Source organism: Nerophis lumbriciformis, linkage group LG39 (assembly GCF_033978685.3).
Source record: "Nerophis lumbriciformis linkage group LG39, RoL_Nlum_v2.1, whole genome shotgun sequence".
NCBI lineage: Eukaryota > Metazoa > Chordata > Actinopteri > Syngnathiformes > Syngnathidae > Nerophis > Nerophis lumbriciformis.
The window spans coordinates 7,906,827-7,930,459 of NC_084586.2; the positions used below are offsets into that span (position 1 = coordinate 7,906,827).

At 42.2% G+C, this 23,633-nt stretch overlaps 1 protein-coding gene, 8 non-coding genes and 1 pseudogene across 11 annotated transcripts in view; 1 reads left to right on the forward strand and 9 right to left on the reverse strand.

The window, feature by feature from the left end:
* LOC133577702 (large ribosomal subunit protein eL8-like) lies at positions 1–5,420 on the reverse strand (annotated as a pseudogene).
* LOC133577963 (small nucleolar RNA SNORD36) lies at positions 559–635 on the reverse strand. The gene has a single exon (XR_009811798.1). It is a non-coding gene; the product is annotated as a small nucleolar RNA SNORD36 (small nucleolar RNA).
* On the reverse strand, positions 833–909 carry LOC133577971 (small nucleolar RNA SNORD36). The gene has a single exon (XR_009811806.1). It is a non-coding gene; the product is annotated as a small nucleolar RNA SNORD36 (small nucleolar RNA).
* On the reverse strand, positions 1,114–1,190 carry LOC133577970 (small nucleolar RNA SNORD36). The gene has a single exon (XR_009811805.1). It is a non-coding gene; the product is annotated as a small nucleolar RNA SNORD36 (small nucleolar RNA).
* On the reverse strand, positions 1,392–1,468 carry LOC133577972 (small nucleolar RNA SNORD36). The gene has a single exon (XR_009811807.1). It is a non-coding gene; the product is annotated as a small nucleolar RNA SNORD36 (small nucleolar RNA).
* LOC133577961 (small nucleolar RNA SNORD36) lies at positions 1,673–1,749 on the reverse strand. The gene has a single exon (XR_009811796.1). It is a non-coding gene; the product is annotated as a small nucleolar RNA SNORD36 (small nucleolar RNA).
* Positions 1,954–2,030, reverse strand: LOC133577973 (small nucleolar RNA SNORD36). Its single transcript, XR_009811808.1, has one exon. It is a non-coding gene; the product is annotated as a small nucleolar RNA SNORD36 (small nucleolar RNA).
* Positions 3,507–3,577, reverse strand: LOC133577966 (small nucleolar RNA SNORD24). Its single transcript, XR_009811801.1, has one exon. It is a non-coding gene; the product is annotated as a small nucleolar RNA SNORD24 (small nucleolar RNA).
* Positions 3,841–3,915, reverse strand: LOC133577965 (small nucleolar RNA SNORD24). Its single transcript, XR_009811800.1, has one exon. It is a non-coding gene; the product is annotated as a small nucleolar RNA SNORD24 (small nucleolar RNA).
* The window catches only part of usp20 (ubiquitin specific peptidase 20), a 26,953-nt gene continuing 8,561 nt past the window's right edge, over positions 5,242–23,633 (forward strand). Inside the window, exons 1-20 of one of the 3 annotated variants that reach the window (XM_061931812.2) lie at positions 5,242–5,494; positions 5,604–5,695; positions 9,175–9,228; positions 10,675–10,737; positions 10,818–10,952; positions 11,021–11,117; positions 11,196–11,265; positions 11,341–11,454; positions 12,604–12,703; positions 13,315–13,810; positions 14,353–14,502; positions 14,600–14,712; positions 15,734–15,906; positions 15,987–16,081; positions 18,702–18,735; positions 18,814–18,859; positions 20,258–20,438; positions 20,508–20,634; positions 23,117–23,286; positions 23,457–23,538. In XM_061931812.2, the coding sequence (XP_061787796.1) occupies positions 5,618–5,695; positions 9,175–9,228; positions 10,675–10,737; positions 10,818–10,952; positions 11,021–11,117; positions 11,196–11,265; positions 11,341–11,454; positions 12,604–12,703; positions 13,315–13,810; positions 14,353–14,502; positions 14,600–14,712; positions 15,734–15,906; positions 15,987–16,081; positions 18,702–18,735; positions 18,814–18,859; positions 20,258–20,438; positions 20,508–20,634; positions 23,117–23,286; positions 23,457–23,538 (2,378 nt within the window). In that variant the 5' untranslated portion in view covers positions 5,242–5,494; positions 5,604–5,617. Of the gene's footprint in view, positions 5,696–9,174; positions 9,229–10,674; positions 10,738–10,817; positions 10,953–11,020; positions 11,118–11,195; positions 11,266–11,340; positions 11,455–12,603; positions 12,704–13,314; positions 13,811–14,352; positions 14,503–14,599; positions 14,713–15,733; positions 15,907–15,986; positions 16,082–18,701; positions 18,736–18,813; positions 18,860–20,257; positions 20,439–20,507; positions 20,635–23,116; positions 23,287–23,456; positions 23,539–23,633 lie in introns of all 3 variants that reach the window. The other 2 variants (XM_061931811.2, XM_061931813.2) reach the window with 2 other exon arrangements.

The following is a 23,633-nucleotide window of genomic DNA, read 5'->3' on the forward strand; positions in this document are numbered from 1 at the left end:
TCTTTTAGAACATACACTTTTTATTCCAAACAATTTAGCCAAGCTTGGTTGCCAGCTCCTTGGCTTTCACCCTCTCCAGCTTGGCGACGTGAGCGGTGGATTTGGGACCCAAGATGTTGCCTCCCCAGTGACGATGGATGTAGAGCCAGTTATCAGTTATCAAAAACAAAATGCTCAATGCTGACATTCATTCTCCATTTTCATTAAGAGTCAGCAGAATAAAAGCGAACCTCTTCATTACTCTCGTTGTAGTTGGTCTTGATTGCTTCCATAAGCTTGGCAAGTGCTCCTTTATCCTCTCTGGAAGAAGAAATGTTCCATTAGCTTATTAAAATACATGACAGGAAGCAAAGACGTGCATGCTTACGGGTTGGTCTGTGTGAAGGCCACGGAGGTGCACGTTTTCCTGTGCACCAGCTTGCCCAGGCGAGCTTTGCCCATCACGATGCCCATCTTGCGACACAGAGCGGGCAAGAAGACAGCCACCTGGAAAAGGCAGAGAAACGCCAGGTCAGCATTGTCAACATCTGCAGTGAAAAATATTATATAAAATGGTCTCTTGCTCAGGGTTAAAAAGCTTGTATGTTTTTATCAACATAGAAGATTCAGGTGAAGAAATTCAAACATCATTGCAGTGATCGTTCCTCCAAAAGACAAGTGACATTTAATAACATTTTACCTCAATGGGGTTTACGTCGTGGCTGATGACTAACAGCTGGGCTTTCTTGCTATCCACAAAGGAGGTGACAGTGATAACATCTGGAAAATAAAATAAAACCTTTGTGAAGGAGGTCAAGTGTGATGTTGAGTCTTCATGTGGACATGCTGGCCAGTAGCTCAGGGTTAAAAAGCTCTTATGTTTTGATCAACATGGAAGATTCAGGTGAAGAAATTCAAACATCATTGCCAGTGACCGTTCCTCCAAAAGACGAGTGACATTTACCGGTAATAACATTTTACCTCAATGGGGTCTACGTCGTGGGCGATGACTACTAGCTGGGCCTTCTTGATATCCACCAAGGAGGTGACGGTGTTAACATCTGGAATATAAAAGAAAACCTTTGTGAAGGAGGTCAAGTGTGATGTTGAGTCTTCATGTGGACATGCTGGCCAGTAGCTCAGGGTTAAAAAGCTCTTATGTTTTGATCAACATGGAAGATTCAGGTGAAGAAATTCAAACATCATTGCCAGTGACCGTTCCTCCAAAAGACAAGTGACATTTACCGGTAATAACATTTTACCTCAATGGGGTCTACGTCGTGGGCGATGACTACCAGCTGGGCCTTCTTGCTATCCACCAAGGAGGTGACGGTGTTAACATCTGGAATATAAAAGAAAACCTTTGTGAAGGAGGTCAAGTGTGATGAGTGTTCATGTGGACATGCTGGCCAGTAGCTCAGGGTTAAAAAGCTCTGATGTTTTGATCAACATGGAAGATTCAGGTGAAGAAATTCAAACATCATTGCCAGTGACCGTTCCTCCAAAAGACAAGTGACATTTACCGGTAATAACATTTTACCTCAATGGGGTCTACGTCGTGGGCGATGACTACCAGCTGGGCCTTCTTGCTATCCACCAAGGAGGTGACGGTGTTAACATCTGGAATATAAAAGAAAACCTTTGTGAAGGAGGTCAAGTGTGATGTTGAGTGTTCATGTGGACATGCTGGCCAGTAGCTCAGGGTTAAAAAGCTCTTATGTTTTGATCAACATGGAAGATTCAGGTGAAGAAATTCAAACATCATTGCCAGTGACCGTTCCTCCAAAAGACAAGTGACATTTACCGGTAATAACATTTTACCTCAATGGGGTCTACGTCGTGGGCGATGACTACCAGCTGGGCCTTCTTGCTATCCACCAAAGAGGTGACGGTGTTAACATCTGGAATATAAAAGAAAACCTTTGTGAAGGAGGTCAAGTGTGATGTTGAGTGTTCATGTGGACATGCTGGCCAGTAGCTCAGGGTTAAAAAGCTCCTATGTTTTGATCAACATGGAAGATTCAGGTGAAGAAATTCAAACATCATTGCCAGTGACCGTTCCTCCAAAAGACGAGTGACATTTACCGGTAATAACATTTTACCTCAATGGGGTCTACGTCGTGGGCGATGACTACAAGCTGGGCTTTCTTGCTATCCACCAAAGAGGTGACAGTGACACATCTGGAAAATAAAATAAAAACTTTGTGAAGGCGGTCAAGTGTGATACATGTGTCAGATCAAGGAATTAAAGTAATTATCGCATACAAGCCACTTCAGTACAACAACATGACTTTGTCCACACAACATAACCTATGTTTACTTCATGCTTTTAGACCACAGGGCACATTTTCATGGAAAAAAGTGATTCATTTTGCTGCAAAATATAATGCAAGTCTAACATCCTTTACTAGGGCTGCACAATTAATCGAATGTTACTCCTGATCACGAATTTGGCATTTACCGTGAAATATATCAAAAAATGTGTTTAATAATTTTTTTCTCTTCTTTGATGGAAGAAATCGGAAGTTGTGAGACAGGGTTGGTTACATGATCAAAGGCACTCGCTCTCTGGTAACCGAGCAACATAGGTTACTTTGGTTTAGCTGCAACAGAAGTGGAACCAATAAATACAAAGTGCAAAATTTGTTTAAAAATTGACAGCAGCACAACAAACCTATTTCTGCATCTAAAACCGGAGCCTCTAATAAAGTACGGGAAATGCAACTCTTTACGAGGCGAAAAAGACCGCAACAAACAGACTACGAGCTTACTATGGTGGACTCATTTACACCAGTTATGTATGATACCACCATGTATGTTGAGAAATTTTTTGTGTGAAAAATCTGCCATTTTATTTATAGGGCATATCGTCCAGGCCTATCTGCGCTCACCCTTTAGAGCACAGCCGTAACTTCCTGGCACGAAAACTGCAAAAAATAGTTGTCAGGTTTTTCTGGTTCATTTAACACTTTGCACTATTTTGTTTCACTTTATTAAGCATATCTTATATTTGCACCTTATATTTTAAAAGGTTATTGTTCAATTTGATTTTAAAGAATTTTGTTTACATTCTTTTTCATGGTTATGTTGACATTTCCTTTCTGCCTTGATAACTGAGGGGATAATAATCAGAAAAGTTACTTTTTTTTCTTGCCATTTAATATATTTATCTACTCGTCCTTATTTTTGACAGGTCATATATGGCCAAAACTGTATCATGATACAGTTTTTAGCCAGAGAGCCCAGCCCTAGTGGAGAAGGTAGCACATGTGTGGACAAAGCCTCAGATGTTTGTTGGTGCAGATTTAATGTCGGTCACTGCTCACCTGCACGTAGAACAGGTAGGTGTATCACCTGCAGTCGGTAAGGCTGCCTTCTGCTCAGCGAGGGCCAGCAGCCTGTTTTTTCTCCTGCTTGGTCTCTGGTCTGTATTTATGGGCCAGCTTGAACAGCTGTGTGGCTGAAACAAACATACACTTTTATATACATTTATCCACAAAGGAAACGAGTGATTGTTAATGTTAAGATGCATCAGTGATCTTGGTGGAAATGTCAGCAGTAGTATTAAGATAGCACATATTCTTTAACATCCTCTGCATGTCCTGATATGAAACGCCCCCCCCCCCCCCCCCCCCCGCAAGACATACCGGTCTGGCGGTCGAGAGCCTGAGAGAACTGGTTGATGGCAGGGAGGACCTTTAGGCACTTGTACAAGATGGAGCGCTGCCTCTGCAGGCGGACTAGCGCGGCCATTTGACAAAGCGTGTCAAATCGCGCTTGGGCTGCATATCCTGGCCTGCGGGAGAGCAAACGTTAGGAATCTGACCACAACAAACCGCAGGAATGCATCATGCAAGAACATGCATCAGCGATCTTGGTGATAATAGTTGTCATCACTGATATTATGATAGCAAATATTCGCTTACATCATCTGCACCTTGCAGTCTTTACACCAAGTGGCGCCATTGTTTAACTCACCAATGCCAAAGTTCTTTGGTTTCTTCTCAGACAGGTGGTTGACTTGTTTCTTGGCCTCATGCTTCTTGTCCACCGAAGGAGCAGGTGCCACCTTCTTCCCCTTAGCCTTTTTTCCTTTGGGCGGACATAGTCAAGACAAGTTCAATTGACCATGCCTCATCACTAACCTAATACTTCTGATATCATCATCAAGGCTGTAAAAGGAACTCGTTCATTTCAATGGCATTAGACCTATTCGTTGGTTTGTGAAGCTTTCTGAGACACTTGCAATTAAGGGTCATACAAATAAACTGATTAAATGAAAATGGATGTGCGTTTAGCAATTATCTTAACGTGATTTACGTTCATTTCGTTGAATTAAACGGCCCCAACAGGACTAATTACTATTGCAAATAGTAAGCGACTTAGCAACTAGCAATTCCGTATGAAAAGTTTTTTAGAGAATAAAAGACGAAATAGGAACGCTTTTTAACCGCATGTCGGCATTAGCATTTAAGCTAGCGGCCGCAGTGCTAGCTACTAGCACCGGCACTACCTAGGAAGCTTTTCATCTAAGTTCGAAAAACAAACGCTATAGCGAACAATAACGATATATTCCCAAATTACACATCCCGCATGACCAGTTGATCAATGTAACAGCATACAAACACACGAGGATGCAGACAGATACAATATGAAAGATAGTTCCACTGTGAAGTAGACTATGCACCCACCATGTCGGTTCAGGCAGAAAGGAGGAACAGTGGCTGCTGGGTAACGTAAATACCGCGAGGTTTGCAGAGCTGACAACGTGATCTGCAAAGGGCAGACCTGGAATCAGAATATACATTTTTACAAATCGTTCCAGTATTTAAAAAAAAATGGCACCACTGATCCAGGATGGGCGTCACAGTTTATTAATATATTACAATAGCCATTTTTCATTTCTTTAATAGAAATGTTTTAAAATAGTTCAAAACAAAATATAAACAATAAACATCAGCGTTGGGGCTGCAAGTGTTTAATTAAACCGAAATCATTGTAGTTCTTCAGCGCTGTTGCCTTAATGTTTTCTTACAAATGTATGTAAGTTTGAATACTAATTACTAGGCTTGTGTGTTGAAAGTCTGCCTTGAATATAGTGATACGTTTCTATTGATATTAACATACGTACACGGTTCAATAAATGATATGTTGTAAACAGTAAGGTTACGTCGTGACGTCACAGCGACAGCTCCGTCCCCAGCTGAGCTCTGCGACGTGCAGTGCTTGTGACTATGACGCATGAGGGGGCGTGACGTGTTGTTTTGGGGGACTCTTGTTGTCAGTCGGTTCACCCCGTTGCTGCCCGGTCGGAGCCGGTGTGCTTTGCCTACCGGGACTATGACGCTGTCATCACCGTGACAGCTGTCACATGCCTCGGTCAAGGCGAGCGTGAAACTGTCATGGCCGCCGCTGGCATCTTTTAGCATCTTCTTCTCCATCGTTGTCGTCAGTGAGGCCTCTCGTGGCTTCTTTTTCGCTGTTTACTTTGGGAGTGGGAGGCTACTTGTGAAAGGTTTCCTTCATTTAGGAATTCAGACACGATGTGTAGTCGTCGTGCTCGCTTTTGTGTCTTGTCATCAGTCAACGCTAACATTAGCCTGTGCTGTGAATTGTTGCTGTAGCGGCAGAAGTAAACATGGCCGAGCAGAACCTTTGTCCCCACCTGGACGACATCGGAGAGGTCACCAAGGATGAGCTCCTTCAGAAATCCAAGGTGGGCCTTAGTTTATTTTGTGTGTTAACTGACATTGAAGGTGCCTGCTTTGCTACAGTATGTTCTAGTATGGGGGAGCCCAAAGTGTGGCCCGTGGGACGGGGCCCTAACCTGACTCTCGCCAGATCCTTGTAGTTCGCTGAGCTCCACACAAGGATCTGGGACTTCTCAATAGGAGATGTATTTCAGAGGGGGGGCCTTGTAAAAAAATAATTGTATGTGATTGGATAAACCACTTGTCCGTTATGTTGAGTGACGTGCTGCTTCAACCACTCACATTGAAATCAACTTGTGACGCTGATGAGAGGAAATCCAAAACAGAACAGCCGACATATTGGATAACAACAGAGCGAAAAGTTATATTAAATATACTATATTATATTAAATATTCGATAGATTCGACAAAACAGTTGCAATAGCAGAATCAATGTCAGCACACGACTCCTCAATGCGTGCCGCCATTGTTGTTTGAATCAAACAGTTGCTTCGGCGCTACGCGACATCTATGAAAACACGCCCGGCGATCCGGATTGGTTCATTATTTTTTTGCTATCTTGAAGGAGTTTGCAATGCCCTCGAGCCCAGATCCTTGTGTGGAGCTCAGCGAACTACAAGGATCTGGTGAGAGTCAGGTTACCAGGGCCCGCCAAAGGGAGGTAACTTTATTATTTACAAACCCTGTTTCCATATGAGTTGGGAAATTGTGTTAGATGTAAATATAAACGGAATACAATGATTTGCAAATCCTTTTCAACCAATATTCAATTGAATGCACTACAAAGACAAGATATTTGATGTTCAAACTCATAAACTTTATTTTTTTTTGCAAATAATAATTAACTTAAAATTTCATGGCTGCAGCACGTGCCAAAGTAGTTTCATGTTCCCCACTGTGTTACATCACCTTTTTGTTTTTAACAATACTCAATAAACGATTGGGAACTGAGGAAACTATTTGTTGAAGCTTTGAAAGTGGAATTCTTTCCCATTCTTGTTTTATGTAGAGCTTCAGTCGTTCAACAGTCCGGGGTCGCCGCTGTCGTATTTTACGCTTCATAATGCGCCACACATTTTCGATGGGAAACAGGTCTGGACTGCAGGCGGGCCAGGAAAGTACCCGCACTCTTTTTTTACGAAGCCACGCTGTTGTAACACATGCTGAATGTGGCTTGGCATTGTCTTGCTGAAATAAGCAGGGGCGTCCATGAAAAAGACGGCGCTTAGATGGCAGCATATGTTGTTCCAAAACCTGTATGTACCTCTAAGCATTTATGGTGCCTTCACAAATGTGTAAGTTACCCATGCCTTGGGCACTAATGCACCCCCATACCATCACAGATGCTGGCTTTTGAACTTTGCGTCGATAACAGTCTGGATGGTTCGCTTCCCCTTTGGTCCGGATGACACGATGTCGAATATTTCCAAAAACAATTTGAAATGTGGACTTGTCAGACCACAGAACACTTTTCCACTTTGCATCAGTCCATCTTAGATGATCTCGGGCCCACAGAAGCCGGTGGCGTTTCTGGATGTTGTTATGTTATGGCTTTCGCTTTGCATAGTAGAGCTTTAACTTGCACTTACAGATGTAGCGACAAACTGTATTTACTGACAGTGGTTTTCTGAAGTGTTCCTGAGCCCATGTGGTGATATCCTTTAGAGATTGATGTCGGTTTTTGATACAGTGCCGTCTGAGGGATCGAAGGTCACGGTCATTCAATGTTGGTTTCTGGCCATGCCGCTTACATGGAGTGATTTCTCCAGATTCTCTGAACCTTTTGATGATATTATGGACCGTAGATGTTTAAATCCCTAAATTTCTTGCAATTGCACTTTGAGAAACGTTGTTCTTAAACTGTTTGACTATTTGCTCACACAGTTGTGGACAAAGGGGTGTACCTCGCCCCATCCTTTCTTGTGAAAGACAGAGCATTTTTTGGGAAGCTGTTTTTATACCCAATCATGGCACCCACCTGTTCCCAATTAGCCTGCAGACCTGTGGGATGTTCCAAACAAGTGTTTGATGAGCATTCCTCAACTTTATCAGTATTTATTGCCACCTTTCCCAACTTCTTTGTCACGTGTTGCTGGCATCAAATTCTAAAGTTAATGATTATTTGCAAAAAAAAAATGTTTATCAGTTTGAACATCAAATATGTTGTCTTTGTAGCATATTCAACTGAATAAGGGTTGAAAATGATTTGAAAATCATTGTATTCCATTTATATTTCCATCTAACACAATTTCCCAACTCATATGGAAACGGGGTTTGTACATTTTGGTTGTTTGTGTTTCAAGTTCATAATTAGGGTGTCATAATCCGTTATTGGTATAGGATATTGGTGCGATATCAGCAAAAAACAAGTATCGGATGATACCAGTTTGCATGTAAAACCTCCGATACAAGCATGTTTACTTCTTCAAAGCTGGGCAGCCAGTTAACATCTAATAAATGTCCTCCAATAAGCACACAGGGTAGGTCTTTTCTCGTCTTTTAGTCAAGTTATTTACAAAAGGTAATCATGCTCGGCTACCAGGAGCTAGCAGCTACACAACAGCTAAGCACACAGTAGCACTGAAGCTAGACATAGGTGTCTTTCATTGAACAATATTGCGGTCTTAAACAGGACATTTGTCTCAAATAATTTTAAGTCCCCAAGGCAGAAGCGGATTAGAAAGTACCCATAACAAACGTGTCCGCATCAATTAACGTACATGAATTATTCTGGCCACTCGGGGTCGCCAAAAACAACTACCCCTCCACTTCAACTTAAAAGACAGCATAAGTCCATTCCAGTTGGTTAATAATAAATAGGTTAGTGTTTTTCATATCAACCCTGTTTTACTCATTTCACTTGACCAAGCCTTTTCTAAAATTCAACACTACAAAATGATAATAATAAAACCTGCTCAGTAGACCTGTGGTTAGAGTGTCCGCCCTGAGATGGGTAGGTCGTGAGTTCAAACCCCGGCCGAGTCATCCCAAAGACGATAAAAATGGGACCCATTACCTCCCTGCTTGGCACTCAGCATCAAGGGTTGGAATTGGGGGTTAAATCACCAAATGCTTCCCAGGCACGGCCACCGCTGCTGCTCACTGCTCCCCTGTGGGGATAGGTCAAATGCAGAGGTTTATTTCACCGCACCTAGTGTGTGTGTGGCAATCATTGGCACTTTAACTTTAATACAAGTGTTGTTTGTATGCTTCCTGGTGATATTGTAACGGATCAATATCGATATGGGCCAATTTTCTAGGCTCCAATATTTGTAATGTGAAGAAGTTTTATCGGGACACCCCTACTTAAAATCGCAATGTTTGGCCCGTGACCTATTAACACATCTTCACTTTGGCCCCTGGAGGCGAAAAGTTTGGGAAAACCCTCTTCTAGAAGCTGTCATTCCCGAATACTATATGCACAAAATGTTTTATTCATGTCAGGAAAACACCATTACTGAGTACTGTATGTCTTTTCCTGCAGGGAACCTGCCAATCATGTGGTGTCGGGGGGCCAAACCTCTGGGCCTGTCTTCAGGTAATATTGGGGAAAAAGTGACACACATACATTAACCAAACGTATTTACATTATTATTAGACCGCTCATTACCCTGTTCTGCTTTAAAGAAAATTCAGAGTGGTCTGTTTGTACATACAGTGGAACCTCGATTTACGAATTTAATTGGTTCTTGAACGGGGTTTGTAAATCGAAAAGTTTGTATAGTGAAGCAAATTTCGCCACAAGAAAAATGGGTTCCAGTTTCAACAATACTCCATATTTTAGTGAGAGTTTTAACACTTTGAACACAATGTAAAGTGCTCTCAAACAAACATAACAAGGAGGTGAAGGATCAACTTTCCTTATGAACAAGCCAAAACAACAACAATCTGCTTTCTTCTGTATGTTCTGCTCTGCACACACACGGAAGTGCCCTTGGTGCCCTCACAAGTGATTAGAAATCTAAAAAATCATTAACTTTAACAACCATCAACAACAATAATAAATATTTAAAGAAGCAAAATCCACTTAAAATGAGTTGACAAGAAAAAAGCAGACAGACACAGAGAGAAGGAGATGGTGTGTGTGTGCTGAAAGAGACGAGTTCCTTCTTCTTTGCTATGAAATAAGTCTGCTTTGGCATATTTTTTCCAAAAAAGTACAGTCTCATCACAATTCAAACTTGCTTTGGTATGAATCCTGCTTCGTCCATTCTTCCATACTTGACACCCAAATAGTCTCTCTTTTTTTTTTTTTTAACTCCACAGCAATTCTCCCCTTCTTTTTAAAAACTATAATAGTTAGACCAAAAATGTTTGCAGCACAAATGCAAGCACAAACAAAGGGGGCAAGTTTGGGAAGATTTGGACATGGTGGATGGGTTGGTTATGATGAATAACACTTAAAAAGCATAACAACTATAAAACGTTAATAACCAAATTAGACTGAACATTTTTGCAGGACAAACCAGCACAAACAATTGGGACAAGTTTGGGGAGATTTTGACATGGTTGAATGGCTGGTTATGAATAATAACACGTGAATATCGTAAAGAACATAAAACGTAAATAAATTAAAACCTGTAACGGCACAAACAAACATTTTTGCAGCACAAACCAGCTGGATGTTTTTGGGGAGATTTGAACAAGGTGGGGTCGCCAACTTCATATAGGGAGCAAGGTGGGTGAAGTGTCTTGCCTAAAGACACAATGGCGAGTTTCTGGACCCCCCGCTCTACCATCTGAGCCACACCTTCCTAATGAATTAAGTGTCTTCGCACACGGATACACATTTCGCTTTGTCCAAAAGTTCATAATCGAAAAGTTTGCAAAATAAAAGACTTCGTAAATTGAGGTTCCACTGTTCTTTCGAAAATTTATTTTGTGTTCGTGTAAATAGCGATCTTTTTTGTGCAGCCTTACGACATACATAGCTTTAAAAAAAAAAAGCATTATTGTTTTGTAAATCAGTGTTTTTGCTCCATAGAATGACTGCCCTTATGTTGGCTGCGGAGAGTCCTACTCTGACCACAGCACGCTGCATGCTCAGGTAAGCCTCACCCCCCCTTCTTGAGTCTAGCGTGTCCAATTAAAGAACACTTAAAATGTAATATTCTGTCTTTTTTTCAGGCTAAGAAGCACAACCTGACCGTGAACCTGACCACTTTCAGGATCTGGTGCTATGTGTGCGAGCGGGAGGTGTTCCTGGAACCTCGGCCCGCCCTGGTGCCTGCAGCCCCCCACCACTGTGCAGCCTCAGAGCAGGTAAGTAAAGCCGCCGCCCCCCTCATAGGTGACGAGTGCGGAAATGACACAACGCTACTCTTTACCAGGAAGCTGCGCCGCTCAGTCACCCGCTAAAAGGCGTGCCAATAGCCATGGCGGAAGACGAAGGGTCAGAGTCGGAGGAGGACGAGCTTAAGCCCAGAGGTACATCGCCTCCATCTCCCAGCATTTCCTCTCCCAAGCAACATCACATTGATCGTGTTTTCCCTTGACATTTTTCAGGTCTAACAGGGATGAAAAATATTGGGAACTCCTGCTACATGAACGCTGCTCTTCAAGCGCTGTCCAACTGGTGAGGTCGCTTTTGCCGCAACACACCACCTCCGTTTGACAAGGTTCTGATTCCTGTCCTGACGTTTCCGAGCAGTCCTCCTCTCACTCAGTTCTTCCTGGACTGCGGGGGTCTGGTCCGGACCGACAAGAAGCCCGCTCTTTGCAAAAGCTACCAGAAACTCATCTCAGAACTCTGGCATAAAAAACGGTAATAAACGGTTGATTATTAATAGAGAGACAACTTTACTCAACTGCAGAGTGTAACAGTCAGGCTTTAATTAGGGGGGAGGTCTTTATTGGTACATTTTATTAACACATCTAAAAAAAATTGTACCTCAATCAGGATACTACTCGGGATGTGCCGAACGAGTGACCACCGTGAAAAAGTATGTGATCGCCATTGCCAATTAATGCCCAGCCCCTCTGTATTTATCGTTAGCCCCCCGGCTGACAAGTGGCTAGCAGCTAATTATGTATCTCCATACAGTGCGGAGCCGCTCCCTTAAGCTAGTAATAATCACCTCTGTTACGGCAAATAAACTACATTTCTTAGTATTTTAAGTATTATTTTCACCAGAGTACGAGACTAAACATGTGACACACCAAGAGCCAGTCAGGAGCAAGCATGTTAATTGCCCAGCTAGCCGCTAAGATAGCTGGGAACTGCACCAATAAATAAGTGCGTGATGAAGCAGAAAATAAGCAGACATTAACATAAAATTAACAAGTAGATTAATAAGAGTTAGAGAGAGGTTAATATAACAACAACTGTTGTTGTGTCAGATTGTCACAGTCAGTACACGACATGTAAGAAGAGGGCGGATCGATCGACACCAAGGGTAGTATCAGTATATGATTGATAGGTTGATATTTTTATTTTCTCACAATAATTTTGTTTTTGTTTTTACAAACTTGGGGAGTATTCCCTGGACACATGACGACTTAAAGGGCAACAATCAAAGGATTTAAAAGAGCAGTAAATAGTAGTTTTTACTTTTGTATATTTATTATGTTGTATTCACTTTGTTTTGATTAAAAAAAAGGGAGTTTTGAGTTAAAACGTGTGGTCGGTATTTTTATCAGCCCGATCTTACTCATGGATGATCAGCATAAAAACCCTAAAAGAAACATTCTTAACTTATATATCAATAAATTATCATATGTATTGTAATATGGTCACTCACTGAATCACGTAACGGTTTATCACTCACTTGTGTTCCCTAATTCATGGTGTCAGTCAGTGTTTATATTCTTAGCAGCTTTTTTCCGGGAATGTTGGACTTGTGTCGACTTCAGCTTTACACATGCCATGTCTGTAAAGTCTGTATTGAAACTGTAATCACCACCGCCCTTCCAGGCCCAGTTACGTGGTGCCTACCAGTCTGTCCCACGGCATCAAGTTGCTGAACCCCATGTTCCGTGGTTATGCTCAGCAGGTAGGGGCAAGCACCCAGCAGGTAACTACCCTCAAGAAAAGACCTCATTTCCGTTTTATTTTTCAACAATACTACATTACACCGCACATTTGAGTGCATAAAAATTTAACGCTGAAAGTTAAGCAAGAGATGTTGTAGATATGGACTGGCCACAACATTAGGTAAACAATCTATTGTGATCGAATACAAGAGCTGTATCAAAAGTTTTGGAAATGTTTACATATATATGGATGTATGTGTGTGTGTGTGTGTGTGTGTATATATATGTATGTATGTATATATATATATATATATATATATATATATATATATATATATACACACACGTATACACAGTATATATGTATGTATGTATAATATGTAAATATAATTCACTTCACTATGTATATACTGTATATATGTGTATGTATGTATATATGTCTGTATGTATATATATGTGTAGATATGTGTATATATGTATATGTATATATATATGTTCATATATGCATATATATACATATATAAGAATTATGTACAAATGTATATATATATATATATATATTTATATATACAGTATACAACATGTATTTATTTGTGTTGCTTTAGAACAGTTGCACATAATCCTGTCTTGTTTTGTTGTAATTGTACAAAAGGACACACAGGAGTTCCTGCGCTGCCTGATGGATCAGCTTCATGAGGAGCTCAAGGAGCCGCTGAGCGACTGCGGCACCAGCAGCGAGAGCAGCGACGGCGAGGAGAGGCTGGACGGCGACCGCTCTCCGGCCGAGGACGACTTCCTGTCCTGCGACTCGGGCTCCAGCAGCGACCGGGGAGAGGTGGGAGGCGCCGGAGACGGCGAGCTGCAGGCGCAGGACGAGTACGACGGCGTCCGCCTGCCCTCGGGGGCGGGGGATGGTCCCGTTGGCGGGGCGATCTCAGAGAAGGAGAGGCTGAAGGAGAGGAGGGTGTCCGGCTCGCCGCTCCGCGGAGCCTCGCAGGAAATGGACGAGGACGCGGATGTGGACACCGCAGTTGAGGATGACCTTCCCGAGAGAGGCGAGGAGGAGGAGTGCAGGGTGGCGGCGAATACTGACAGCCAAACCCAAGAGAACAACTTGTCAAGTCCAACAGTTGCAGACAAGAGCTCAGGTAAGATGCTTTAAAGCTGGCGGATGAACACTTGCATTGAAAGTCATGTGCACTTTGACATTATTGGGACCCAACCTTTTTGAAAGAAGGGTCCACCCAGATTCTTTAGTTCTCAGGCTGTCTAAAATAATGAGAGGTGACTAAAATTAAAGATGAACAATTCATTGTATTCCAAAGAGTAAGTACAAACAACAGCAATAGCAGAGCTTGAAAGAGGACCGAGCCATCTAAAGTCCAGAGCCTTCTCTAAAATAGTCGCCCTTTTCACATGCTTTTTGTCGACCTTGGCTGATCGAAACTGAAAGTTAGCTTGGCGTGTGTGCTGAGTGCACACACATTGTTCTCCACTATGGCCCCCCACACCTGGTAAATCTTGACACTGTTAAAACTAGAGAGGATAATATACAGTATGTGTGTGTGTGCATTGATAAAAAACAGGGTGTGATCATTCGAGCAAAACAAAGGACAAAGCTAGTAATTTATAGGCCTTCCATTTTGCTCAAAGGTAAAAAAAATATTCCTCTCACAACCTCTTTATGCAGAGCCAAACAACGAAGCGGCAACGCCCCGGCCACATTCCACTCCCTGCAGTCCCGTCAGGACCCTCCAGGATCTCCATTCCAAACTGTCCTCCAGTCCACCTCGCTCCAGCCCGTTACGCTCGGCAGGAGCTTCCTATCCCTTCAAGAAAGGTGCGGAAAGCCGTCTCCCCCCTCGTCCACACGGCCATTAGCATTAGTGCTTATTCAGCAACTTCCACCATATCATGTTTTTTATTCTCCACTTCAGCTCAGCTGCTGCTCACCTACAGAAAGAAGAAGCAGTTGCACTATCGCAGCGTCATCTCCGACATCTTCGACGGCTCCATCCTCAGCCTGGTCCAGTGCTTGACCTGCGACAGGGTGAGTTGTGTGATTGAACACCAGGGGGCGCCACCTTCATGGCAAAGAATATCCACCGTGAAAGGGGTTACTATCAATGTTCCCTTTAATTGTTCATGTGTCTGAGCAAACACAAAAACTCCCTGAGCATTCAGTGGAACACATGTGAGCAACATCACACGTGGCAATACCAGCGTGCACACCTTTCTCAAACCAATCTTTTATAATAACACTCAAATGAGAGGAGTCATTTTCATGAGATTATTTAGTAATATTAGTGATTTGGCCCACTTGTAATGAAAATAACAGAAATCTTGTTCTTCATTAACTATGGATTAGTATTGTACAATATGTCTGGGTGGGGGTCCTGCTTTGGAAATCATTTGTACCCTTTTCAGAGATCACATTTAGTTCCCTTTAAACATCCTCATGTTGCACAATGAAATGTAAGCATAGGATGAAGTGTGCATTCCTGTAACTTTCTCTAGTAACAGCATTCCATGATTAATATCAATAAATTAACATTAATAATAAATGACAGTAGAATAAGCACACGTATGACTGAGGAGTCATAGTGTAACTTTGTGTGGTGTTTGAGTTGTCCGACTTTTTGTGTGGCCATAAACGCACCAGTGGCTTAGTGGTATGCGTGTTGGTTTTGGCCTGGTTTGTACGGCAGAAAATGACTAGTTTTTCGAGATAGAAGTTTTTTACTCATGTTTTTGGTGTGGTTATGGCCGAATATAAACAGTTTTGCTCAATAAAGTAATCGATATAATTCCTGTCCTCGAAACATCTCGATAGACGCTACAATAATTGAACGGTGTTCAATTGAACGGTGTTGACGAACAACTGTCACTCAGTTGCATTGCAAAATTACACAGAATAAATGTGTTTATTTTGTTTAGAATTCAGATGGGATTTGATTTGGTGCGCGGCATATATTTGCTGTGCGCAGTGGACGCTTGAGCAGTGCGCAATTGCACAGGCGCGCACCTTAGAGGGAACGTTGATTACCATAACTGCCTGACTGCTACCACAGGTGTCTACTACAGTGGAAACCTTCCAAGACCTGTCCCTGCCCATTCCCGGGAAGGAGGACTTAGCCAAGCTGCACTCTTCCATCCATCAGAACATGCCAGTCAAAACCGGCGTGTGTCCTGAAACGTACGGCTCACAGGGATGGATCTCCTTCATCATGGATTCCATACGCCGGTCAGTAGATCTGTATTTTTTTTCCTTCTGAAATATCCCGTGTGACATCTGAAACAGTTCTGACGTTCTCTTTGGTATAGGTTTGTGGTCTCGTGCATCCCCAGCTGGTTTTGGGGTCCCATGGTGACTTTGGAGGACTGCCTTGCTGCCTTCTTTGCTGCAGATGAACTTAAAGGTCAAGAACAGCCTAACATGTTTCACATGTCAATAGGGGTGTAACTGTATTTGGGTTTCACCATTCTCACAATAATGCTGTGATGTGTGACAGCATCAAAAGAAAAATTGGTGAGTGTAGTTTTTTTCTGGCGCTTTTGCATTGGCTGGACTGAAAAAAACGACATCTCCCAAAATCCTCTGCGCAGCGCGGGACTGGCAAGTTGGGGGCGTGTGACGCCGTAAAAGGGAGAAATACGGGCATGCGGACATTAACTGAAAATTTCATCAAAATCAGTCAATAACATTTTTGAGTTAATACACAGACAAAGAAACTCTTGTGAAAACAACTTCTTTGGCGAAAGTAATAAAGTCTGTGTACTCCAAAGCAAAGCACCCCACCTTCGTCTGAAGCGTTTCCAAACCGACACTCGGTAAATAATCACGCGGAAAATATATTTGAAGCCAGCAATGCTAATCACCAATTTGTGAGGTATCTACATTATTAAAAGTAACATTGTCTGTTAACTTAGCTGAGAAACAGCATTTTCAGAATCAGAATCAGAATAGTTTTATTGCCATTGTTTGAGAACGGGTTCACAAACTAGGAATTTTTCTTGGTGCAATCGTGCAACATAAAACACATATAACACAGATTTGGTAATAACAAGAGCTGTAACTGAGCTATCAGATCTTGTTATAGACTTATAAGGAATTCAAAGGAGCTACTGTTAGGAGTTATTGTTCATGTGCCTGATGGCCGAGGGAAAAAAACTGTTCAGGTGGCGGGAGGTGTGGGTCTGGATGGACCGTAGTCTCCTGCCTGATGGGAGAGGGGAGAATAGTTTGTGTCCAGGGTGAGAAGAGTCCGCTGTGAACCGAACCCACACGCCTCCTGGTCCTGGAGGAGAACAAGTCCTGGAGGGATGGGAGTTTGCAGCCAATAACCTTCTCAGCAGCACGTACGATGCGCTGCAGTCGATGCTTATCCTGGACTGTGGCACCAGGGAACCACACGGTGATGGAGGAGGTCAGGATGGACTCGATGATGGCTGAGTAAAACTGCACCAGCATCTTGGTCGGCACCTTAAGTTTCCTCAGCTGCCGAAGTACATCCTCTGCTGGGCCTTCTTGATGAGGGAGCTGATGGTCGGCTTGAGGTCCTGGGTGATGGTGGTGCCCAAGAAACGGAAGGAGTCCACAATGGAGACGGGGGTGGGAGAGTCAATCAGGGTGAGGGGGGATGGTGGGGCTGTGACTTTCCTGAAGTCCATGATCATCTCCACTGTTTTCTGGGCGTTCAGCTTCAGGTTGTTGAGGCTGCACCAGGACGCCAGCCGGTCCACCTCTCTCCTGTAGGCGGTCTCATCGCCATCCGAGATGAGCCCGATGAGGGTAGTGTCATCCGCAAACTTGAGCAGTTTTACGAACTGGTGACTGGAGGTGCAGCAATTTGTATACGGGCATTTAATAAACTGCCTATACTTGGGTAATTCCTGGCTCAAATTTCCCTTGTTAAAGTCACCAAGCACGATAACAAGAGAGTTCGGAAAAGACCGTTCCACATGTAAGATCTGGTCTGCAAGCGTGTGCTGAGCGTCACGCACGTCCGCGCCGGGTGGGATGTAAACAGCCACCAGAATGAATGAAATGATCTCACACGGTGAGTAAAAGGGCTTACAGTGAATGAAAATATATTCCAGAGAAGGAGAGCAGTGTTTGGATATCACTGTCACGTCTGTACACCAGTTGTTGTTGATGAAGAAGCAGACTCCGCCGCCTCTTATTTTGCCGGAGAGTCCCGCTTCTCGGTCCGCGCGGAGAAGATGAAAGCCCTCCAGTTGAACCGCGCTGTCCGGGACACTTGCGCTCAGCCACGTCTCCGTGAAGCACAAAACACAAGATGAGGAAAAGTCCTTGTTCCTTCTCATCAGCAACGCTAGCTCGTCCATCTTGTTGGCAAGTGAGCGGACGTTGGAGAGAAAGATGCCAGGTCGAGGCGTGCGTAATCCCTGTCCGCGGAGACGGACAAGGGCGCCCGCTCGCTTCCCTCTTCGGTGCGGCCTCCCTCTTTTGATCACAGAATGGACCAAATCTGCAGCTGACGCTAAAATGACCGGTAATAAGTCCATAGGAATGATGGATCTGATGTTCAGTAGCTCTTCGCGGGTGTAAGAACACGCGGACACACAATTTACGCACAAAAACAAACAAAACAGAGCCCACGAGAGCACCGAGGCAGCCTTCATCGGCGCCATGATGTGTGTTGTTAATGCTGTTTTCCAAACTGATCTGAAAAATGTCCACTGTAGACAACACTGCTTTTAGAGAATGAACACTGGATGTTCCCACACAATTGTCTGCACTTAAAAATATATGTTTAAAGTAATAAATATGATTAGAACATTTGAGCATTATGTATGTGTTCAATTACAGTAAGTGTGTTAATCATAAACAATCCTGCCACTTAATTTGACACATTTTGGCATTTTTACCAAGTCTTTTGTTTTTGACAACACCACAATAAAATTATAATGTGGCCTTAATACAGTGACAATATCATACTGTGAAATTTTGATATTGTTACATCCCTACATGTCAACATAATAGATAATACACTTTGCTTTCCTGTCGCCTTGCAGGAGACAACATGTACAGCTGTGAGAGATGTAAGAAGTGAGTATGAAAAGGGAGCAAATAAATGACCCAAAACATATTTCTTAATCTTGAATTATTGTCAATGCAATTTTGCAGGTTGAGAAATGGAGTGAAATATTGCAAAGTCCTGCGACTTCCAGAGGTATTGTTTGTCTTTAAACACTGCGACTATATTTAGTTAGACAGTAAAGTGTCTTTTTGTTGGACCTGTATAGATTTACACACAATTGTATTACTAACACAACACTGCTACACATGCAAGGAGCCTTTAAAAAGCATAATAAAGTGGAACCTCGATTTACGAACTTAATTGGTTCTCGAATAGGGATCGTAAAGCAAAAGTTTCGTATAGTGAGGCAAATTTCTCCTTTAGAAAAAATGTAAATATGAATAATGGATTCCAGCCTTGACAAAAGTCCATATTTTACTGAAGCATTGAACACGATATAAAGTGCTATACAGTACTGTATGTCAAACAAACATAACAAGGGGGTGATGGATCTCTTTATTAACAAAATGACAACAACACTACTTCCCAGCAAGAACAAGACATTAAACCAACATTAGCTACATGTACACGGGCAAAACGTATTTAATGTGATCATAATTAGGATTAGAATGTTATTGTGTACATAGACCCTGAAAAAAACGATCCGATTATGACGTGCATTTTCATGCATCACACCTTAAATCGGAATATTTTATTTTGACATGCGCAGCACATACCGGAAACAGAAGTAAAAGGCGAAGAAGCAGTGACTTTTGCTGTAAACAAACATGGCTCTGTGCATTTCTGCTTGTCTGACGTAATCACGTTATTTATAAATGTTTTCTTCTGTTCACTACTTTTGTTTTAGCTTTCTTCTTGAAATGGAGCTGTTCTGTGCCCTGCATGTTGTGATTTGTGCGAGTTGCCGCGCGTCTTCATGTTGGGACATTCTGTGTACATGCTTGAGGCTAGCAGTTAGCTCGTGGAGTAGCTGTAAGGTCTTGAATAAAACAATTCATTAAGACGACAACTGGACACCTTCTTTTATTGTTACCGTACATCGACACATGACACTCCAGACCATACTTTTGTTTTTGCTAGTTCTGGTTTTGGTCCCTTTAGTGTCCTCACTAACAATCAGAAATCACACAAATACTTAACTTTAACAACTATATTGTTACAATAATAAACACCTGAAAAGTGAAATCCACTTACATTAATACCGGCAAAGGAGGAACTGATGTGGAAGGCACAGACAGACAGAAAGAGAAAGGCCTGCTTTGTCGATTCTTCCATTCTTGCTTGTACATTATTGTACCTTTCACAAATTGTCTTTTTTTTTTTTTTTTTTTAACTCCAGAGCTATTTCCACCTTCTTTCCACACTGGTTTGTTGTCTTTTTGGGACTCATGTTGAGTTAGCAAAATGGAAAAAACTTGTCAAAAGGCGGAAATACAAATAAGGGGTTTGCAAATCGAGGTTCCACTGTATTACCCTCTCATACTTTAACCTACTGTTGTCTTTTTGTTTAATTTAAATATTGTGGTGCAGATTCTGTGCATTCACCTGAAACGTTTCCGGCACGAGGTGATGTATTCTTTCAAGATCGGCAGCCACGTTTCCTTCCCGCTGGAGGGCCTGGACATGCGACCCTTCCTGGCTAAAGACAGTTCATCCCAAGTCACCACTTACGACCTTCTCTCGGTCATCTGTCACCACGGCACGGCTGGAAGTACGACAAAGAAAATATATATCATGTATATAAATTACTTTGTACACATTTTATTCTGTTTTCCTCCAGGTGGACACTACATAGCGTACTGTCAGAACGTCATCAACGGACAGTGGTACGAATTTGACGACCAGTACGTCGCAGAGGTTCATGAGACTGTGGTGCAGAACGCGGAAGCCTATGTGCTCTTCTACAGGTTTGCATAAACCGTTTTGTAACAATCTCACATACAGTGGTACTACGGGCTACGAGTTTTTCGGGATATGAGCGCTCTATCTGCTAATTGTTATGTTAGTTAGCGTAGTGAATGTCACAGTAAACCCCATAAAATCCGACCAAATTATATGGTTTTACTCGCTGGCATTAGCTTATAGCTAGCGATCGACAACTTTGTTTTTCAAACAATGGAAGGAAGAAAGTGAGTGTGAAGGACATTGCTGAGAAGAAGTAGTAGATGATATTCATCGAACTAAAGAAAGAAAACATCAAAACATGACCAATTGTGTAGCTAGTCTGCACCATACTGAAGCAGAATGAGTCGATAAACGCCAGCCAAAAAATACCTAACCGGCAAACATTTATCCATGAAAATATGCGGATGCTGCTGATGGTGTGTTTGATAAAGAAGCAGCTCACAAGGTGATATTGTAGAAGTCTGCTCTCTAAAGTAAACGCTGTACATTATTAAATTAATTAATACAACTACTGTAGTTGTTTATACAACATTCTATTGTGTTGTTTTTATACAATATTTATTATCTAAAAGTTTGTATTAATTTTTAAAAAGGCATGTTACATGTTAAAATTGGGGTGTTTTGGGAGGGAGAAGATTAAATAGAAAAATGGTTTAAGAGGAATGCTGTCTGGGCTTCCAAGTGGAAAGGTTATCACAAAAGAGGTACTCTATGGAATAGGGACACAAATTCAATAAAAGTACAAAAAAAACTAAGGCACTCTCTTTTTACGGCATATTTTAAAGGACCTTTTAATCAGCCCCAAAGTGATTTAGTTATCTGGCCTTCATCAGAGGGACAAACAACTTCACCCTATTGGTGGTATTCCTGGCTTTAAGCTCACTTGGTGTACTTTAAAAATTGTGGTAATGGCTGGAACGAGTTGGAGCGACTAAAAGGTCCATTAAAAATGCTGTAAATGTTAAATACTTTTAACTGAAGAAGTGAGTGCCGTAGTTTTTTTGTCCCGAATAAATATTTTAATTTATTTATTCGCAATACGAATTTTTCAAGGTACGAGCTGCGTCACAAACTCGTAAAGTACCGCTGTACTTAAATGTGAAGTGCACTTTTTTTTAGAATTTTGCCTATCATCCACAATCTTAAATCCAAAATCCGCCAACAATACTCTTATTTACATGTCCATCCATCCATCCATTTTCTACCGCTTGTCCCTTTTGGGTTCGCGGGGGGTGCTGGAGCCTATCTCAGCTGCATTCGGGCGGAAGGCAGTGTACACCCTGGACAAGTCGCCACCTCATCGCAGGGCCAACACAGATAGACAGACAACATTCACACTCACATTCACACTAGAGCCAATTTAGTGTTGCCAATCAACCTATCCCCAGGTGCATGTTTTTGGCGGTTGGAGGAAGCCGGAGTACCCGGAGAGAACCCACGCAGTCAAGGGGAGAACATGCAAACTCCACACAGAAAGATCCCTCAGTACTATTCAGGACCTTCGTATTGTGAGGCACATGCACTAACCCCTGTCCACCGTGCTGCCCTTATTTACATGTCGTGACCTGAATATTAACCAAGTATTTGCGATATTGTTAGTATAAGCGCTAACGCGGACAAAGTTTAGCGGTGCCGTGATCACAGAGAGCTAACATGCTTATGCTGATACAGTATTGACATACTAAGCTGTTTTTGCTGCATCGCCTCTGAGTTGGTGAAAGTTAATTCTTGATTATAAATCATGCCTCTCACCTGGATAGTAAGGATGTTGTGAACGAGAAGTTGTTCAACTTTGACAGTCAACGTAAACCTAGAGATGACAAGAAAGGCACAAAAAGACGCTTGTTTGAGTACCTTTTTTTTTTATACCTGCGATAGGATTTAGATTAATTCTTCTTTTAAACGAGAAGATATAAACATCCCATCAGTCAGCATCCCAGTGAGAGCAGACATTGTACAGTAAGTGATTGTTTTATTATGTTCGTGTTTTGTATATCTTGTTTTGCATTTAGCAAAACTGCTGCATGATGCTTAGTGTGCCACTAAAGCTGGATCTGTTTAGGACTCCGCTTCTAAAACTTGTAGATCATCCTCCACATATCCAGGCTTAAAAATATTAGGTTTGGATCATAATTTTTCCCAAAGTAGTCGTTGTTGTCTCTCATGAAGTCTGCCATAATTAAAATTTTGTTGTTGAAGGGAAACGCGAACTTTGTGATGCGTCTGTGAATGTAATATGCTGCCGTATGCTTAAAATGTGCAAAACACATAAATATTACATGTTATTATGAATGTACATGTTACTACATTACATATATTGCTTAATAGGCGAAATTGAGTGTCTACCTTTGGCTTTACTGATAGCTGACTTTTGCTAGTGTTTATTCACGAGTTACAATGCATTAAAAAGTTAAAACATATGTTCTTGTCTCACATAAGGATTGTGAACGATAAAGAAATGATCAGTTCTGGAACTCTGTGCAGGAAAAGCAGCGAGGAGTCGGTGAGAGAGCGGCAGAAGGTGGTAGCCTTGGCCAGCGCCAAGGAGCCCAGCCTGCTGCAGTTTTACATCTCCCGAGAATGGCTCAACAAGTTCAACACCTTCGCCGAGCCCGGCCCTATCAGCAACCACACCTTCCTCTGTCGCCATGGAGGTAACGGGAGCATCCTAGTTTTTTGTTACACATTGTCCTATTTACATTTCATGAACCATTTAAAAATATTTCCTAATCGGGTTGAAGTCTATAATTCACCAACTACCTGGTGAAAGTCATTTGTTAACAGTTCTCCCTCACATTCCACATATTTCCTTCTCTTCCTGCAGGCATCCCACCGACTAAATACCACTACATTGACGACCTGGTCGTTATCGTGCCCCAGAATGTGTGGGAGTACCTTTACAACAGGTAAATATTTGACACGCTTCAACGCAATCACATTCTGTAAAAGAGTCCAAGTTTACATCTATTAGGCAGACCCCTGCTATTCTATGTTCCAAGAT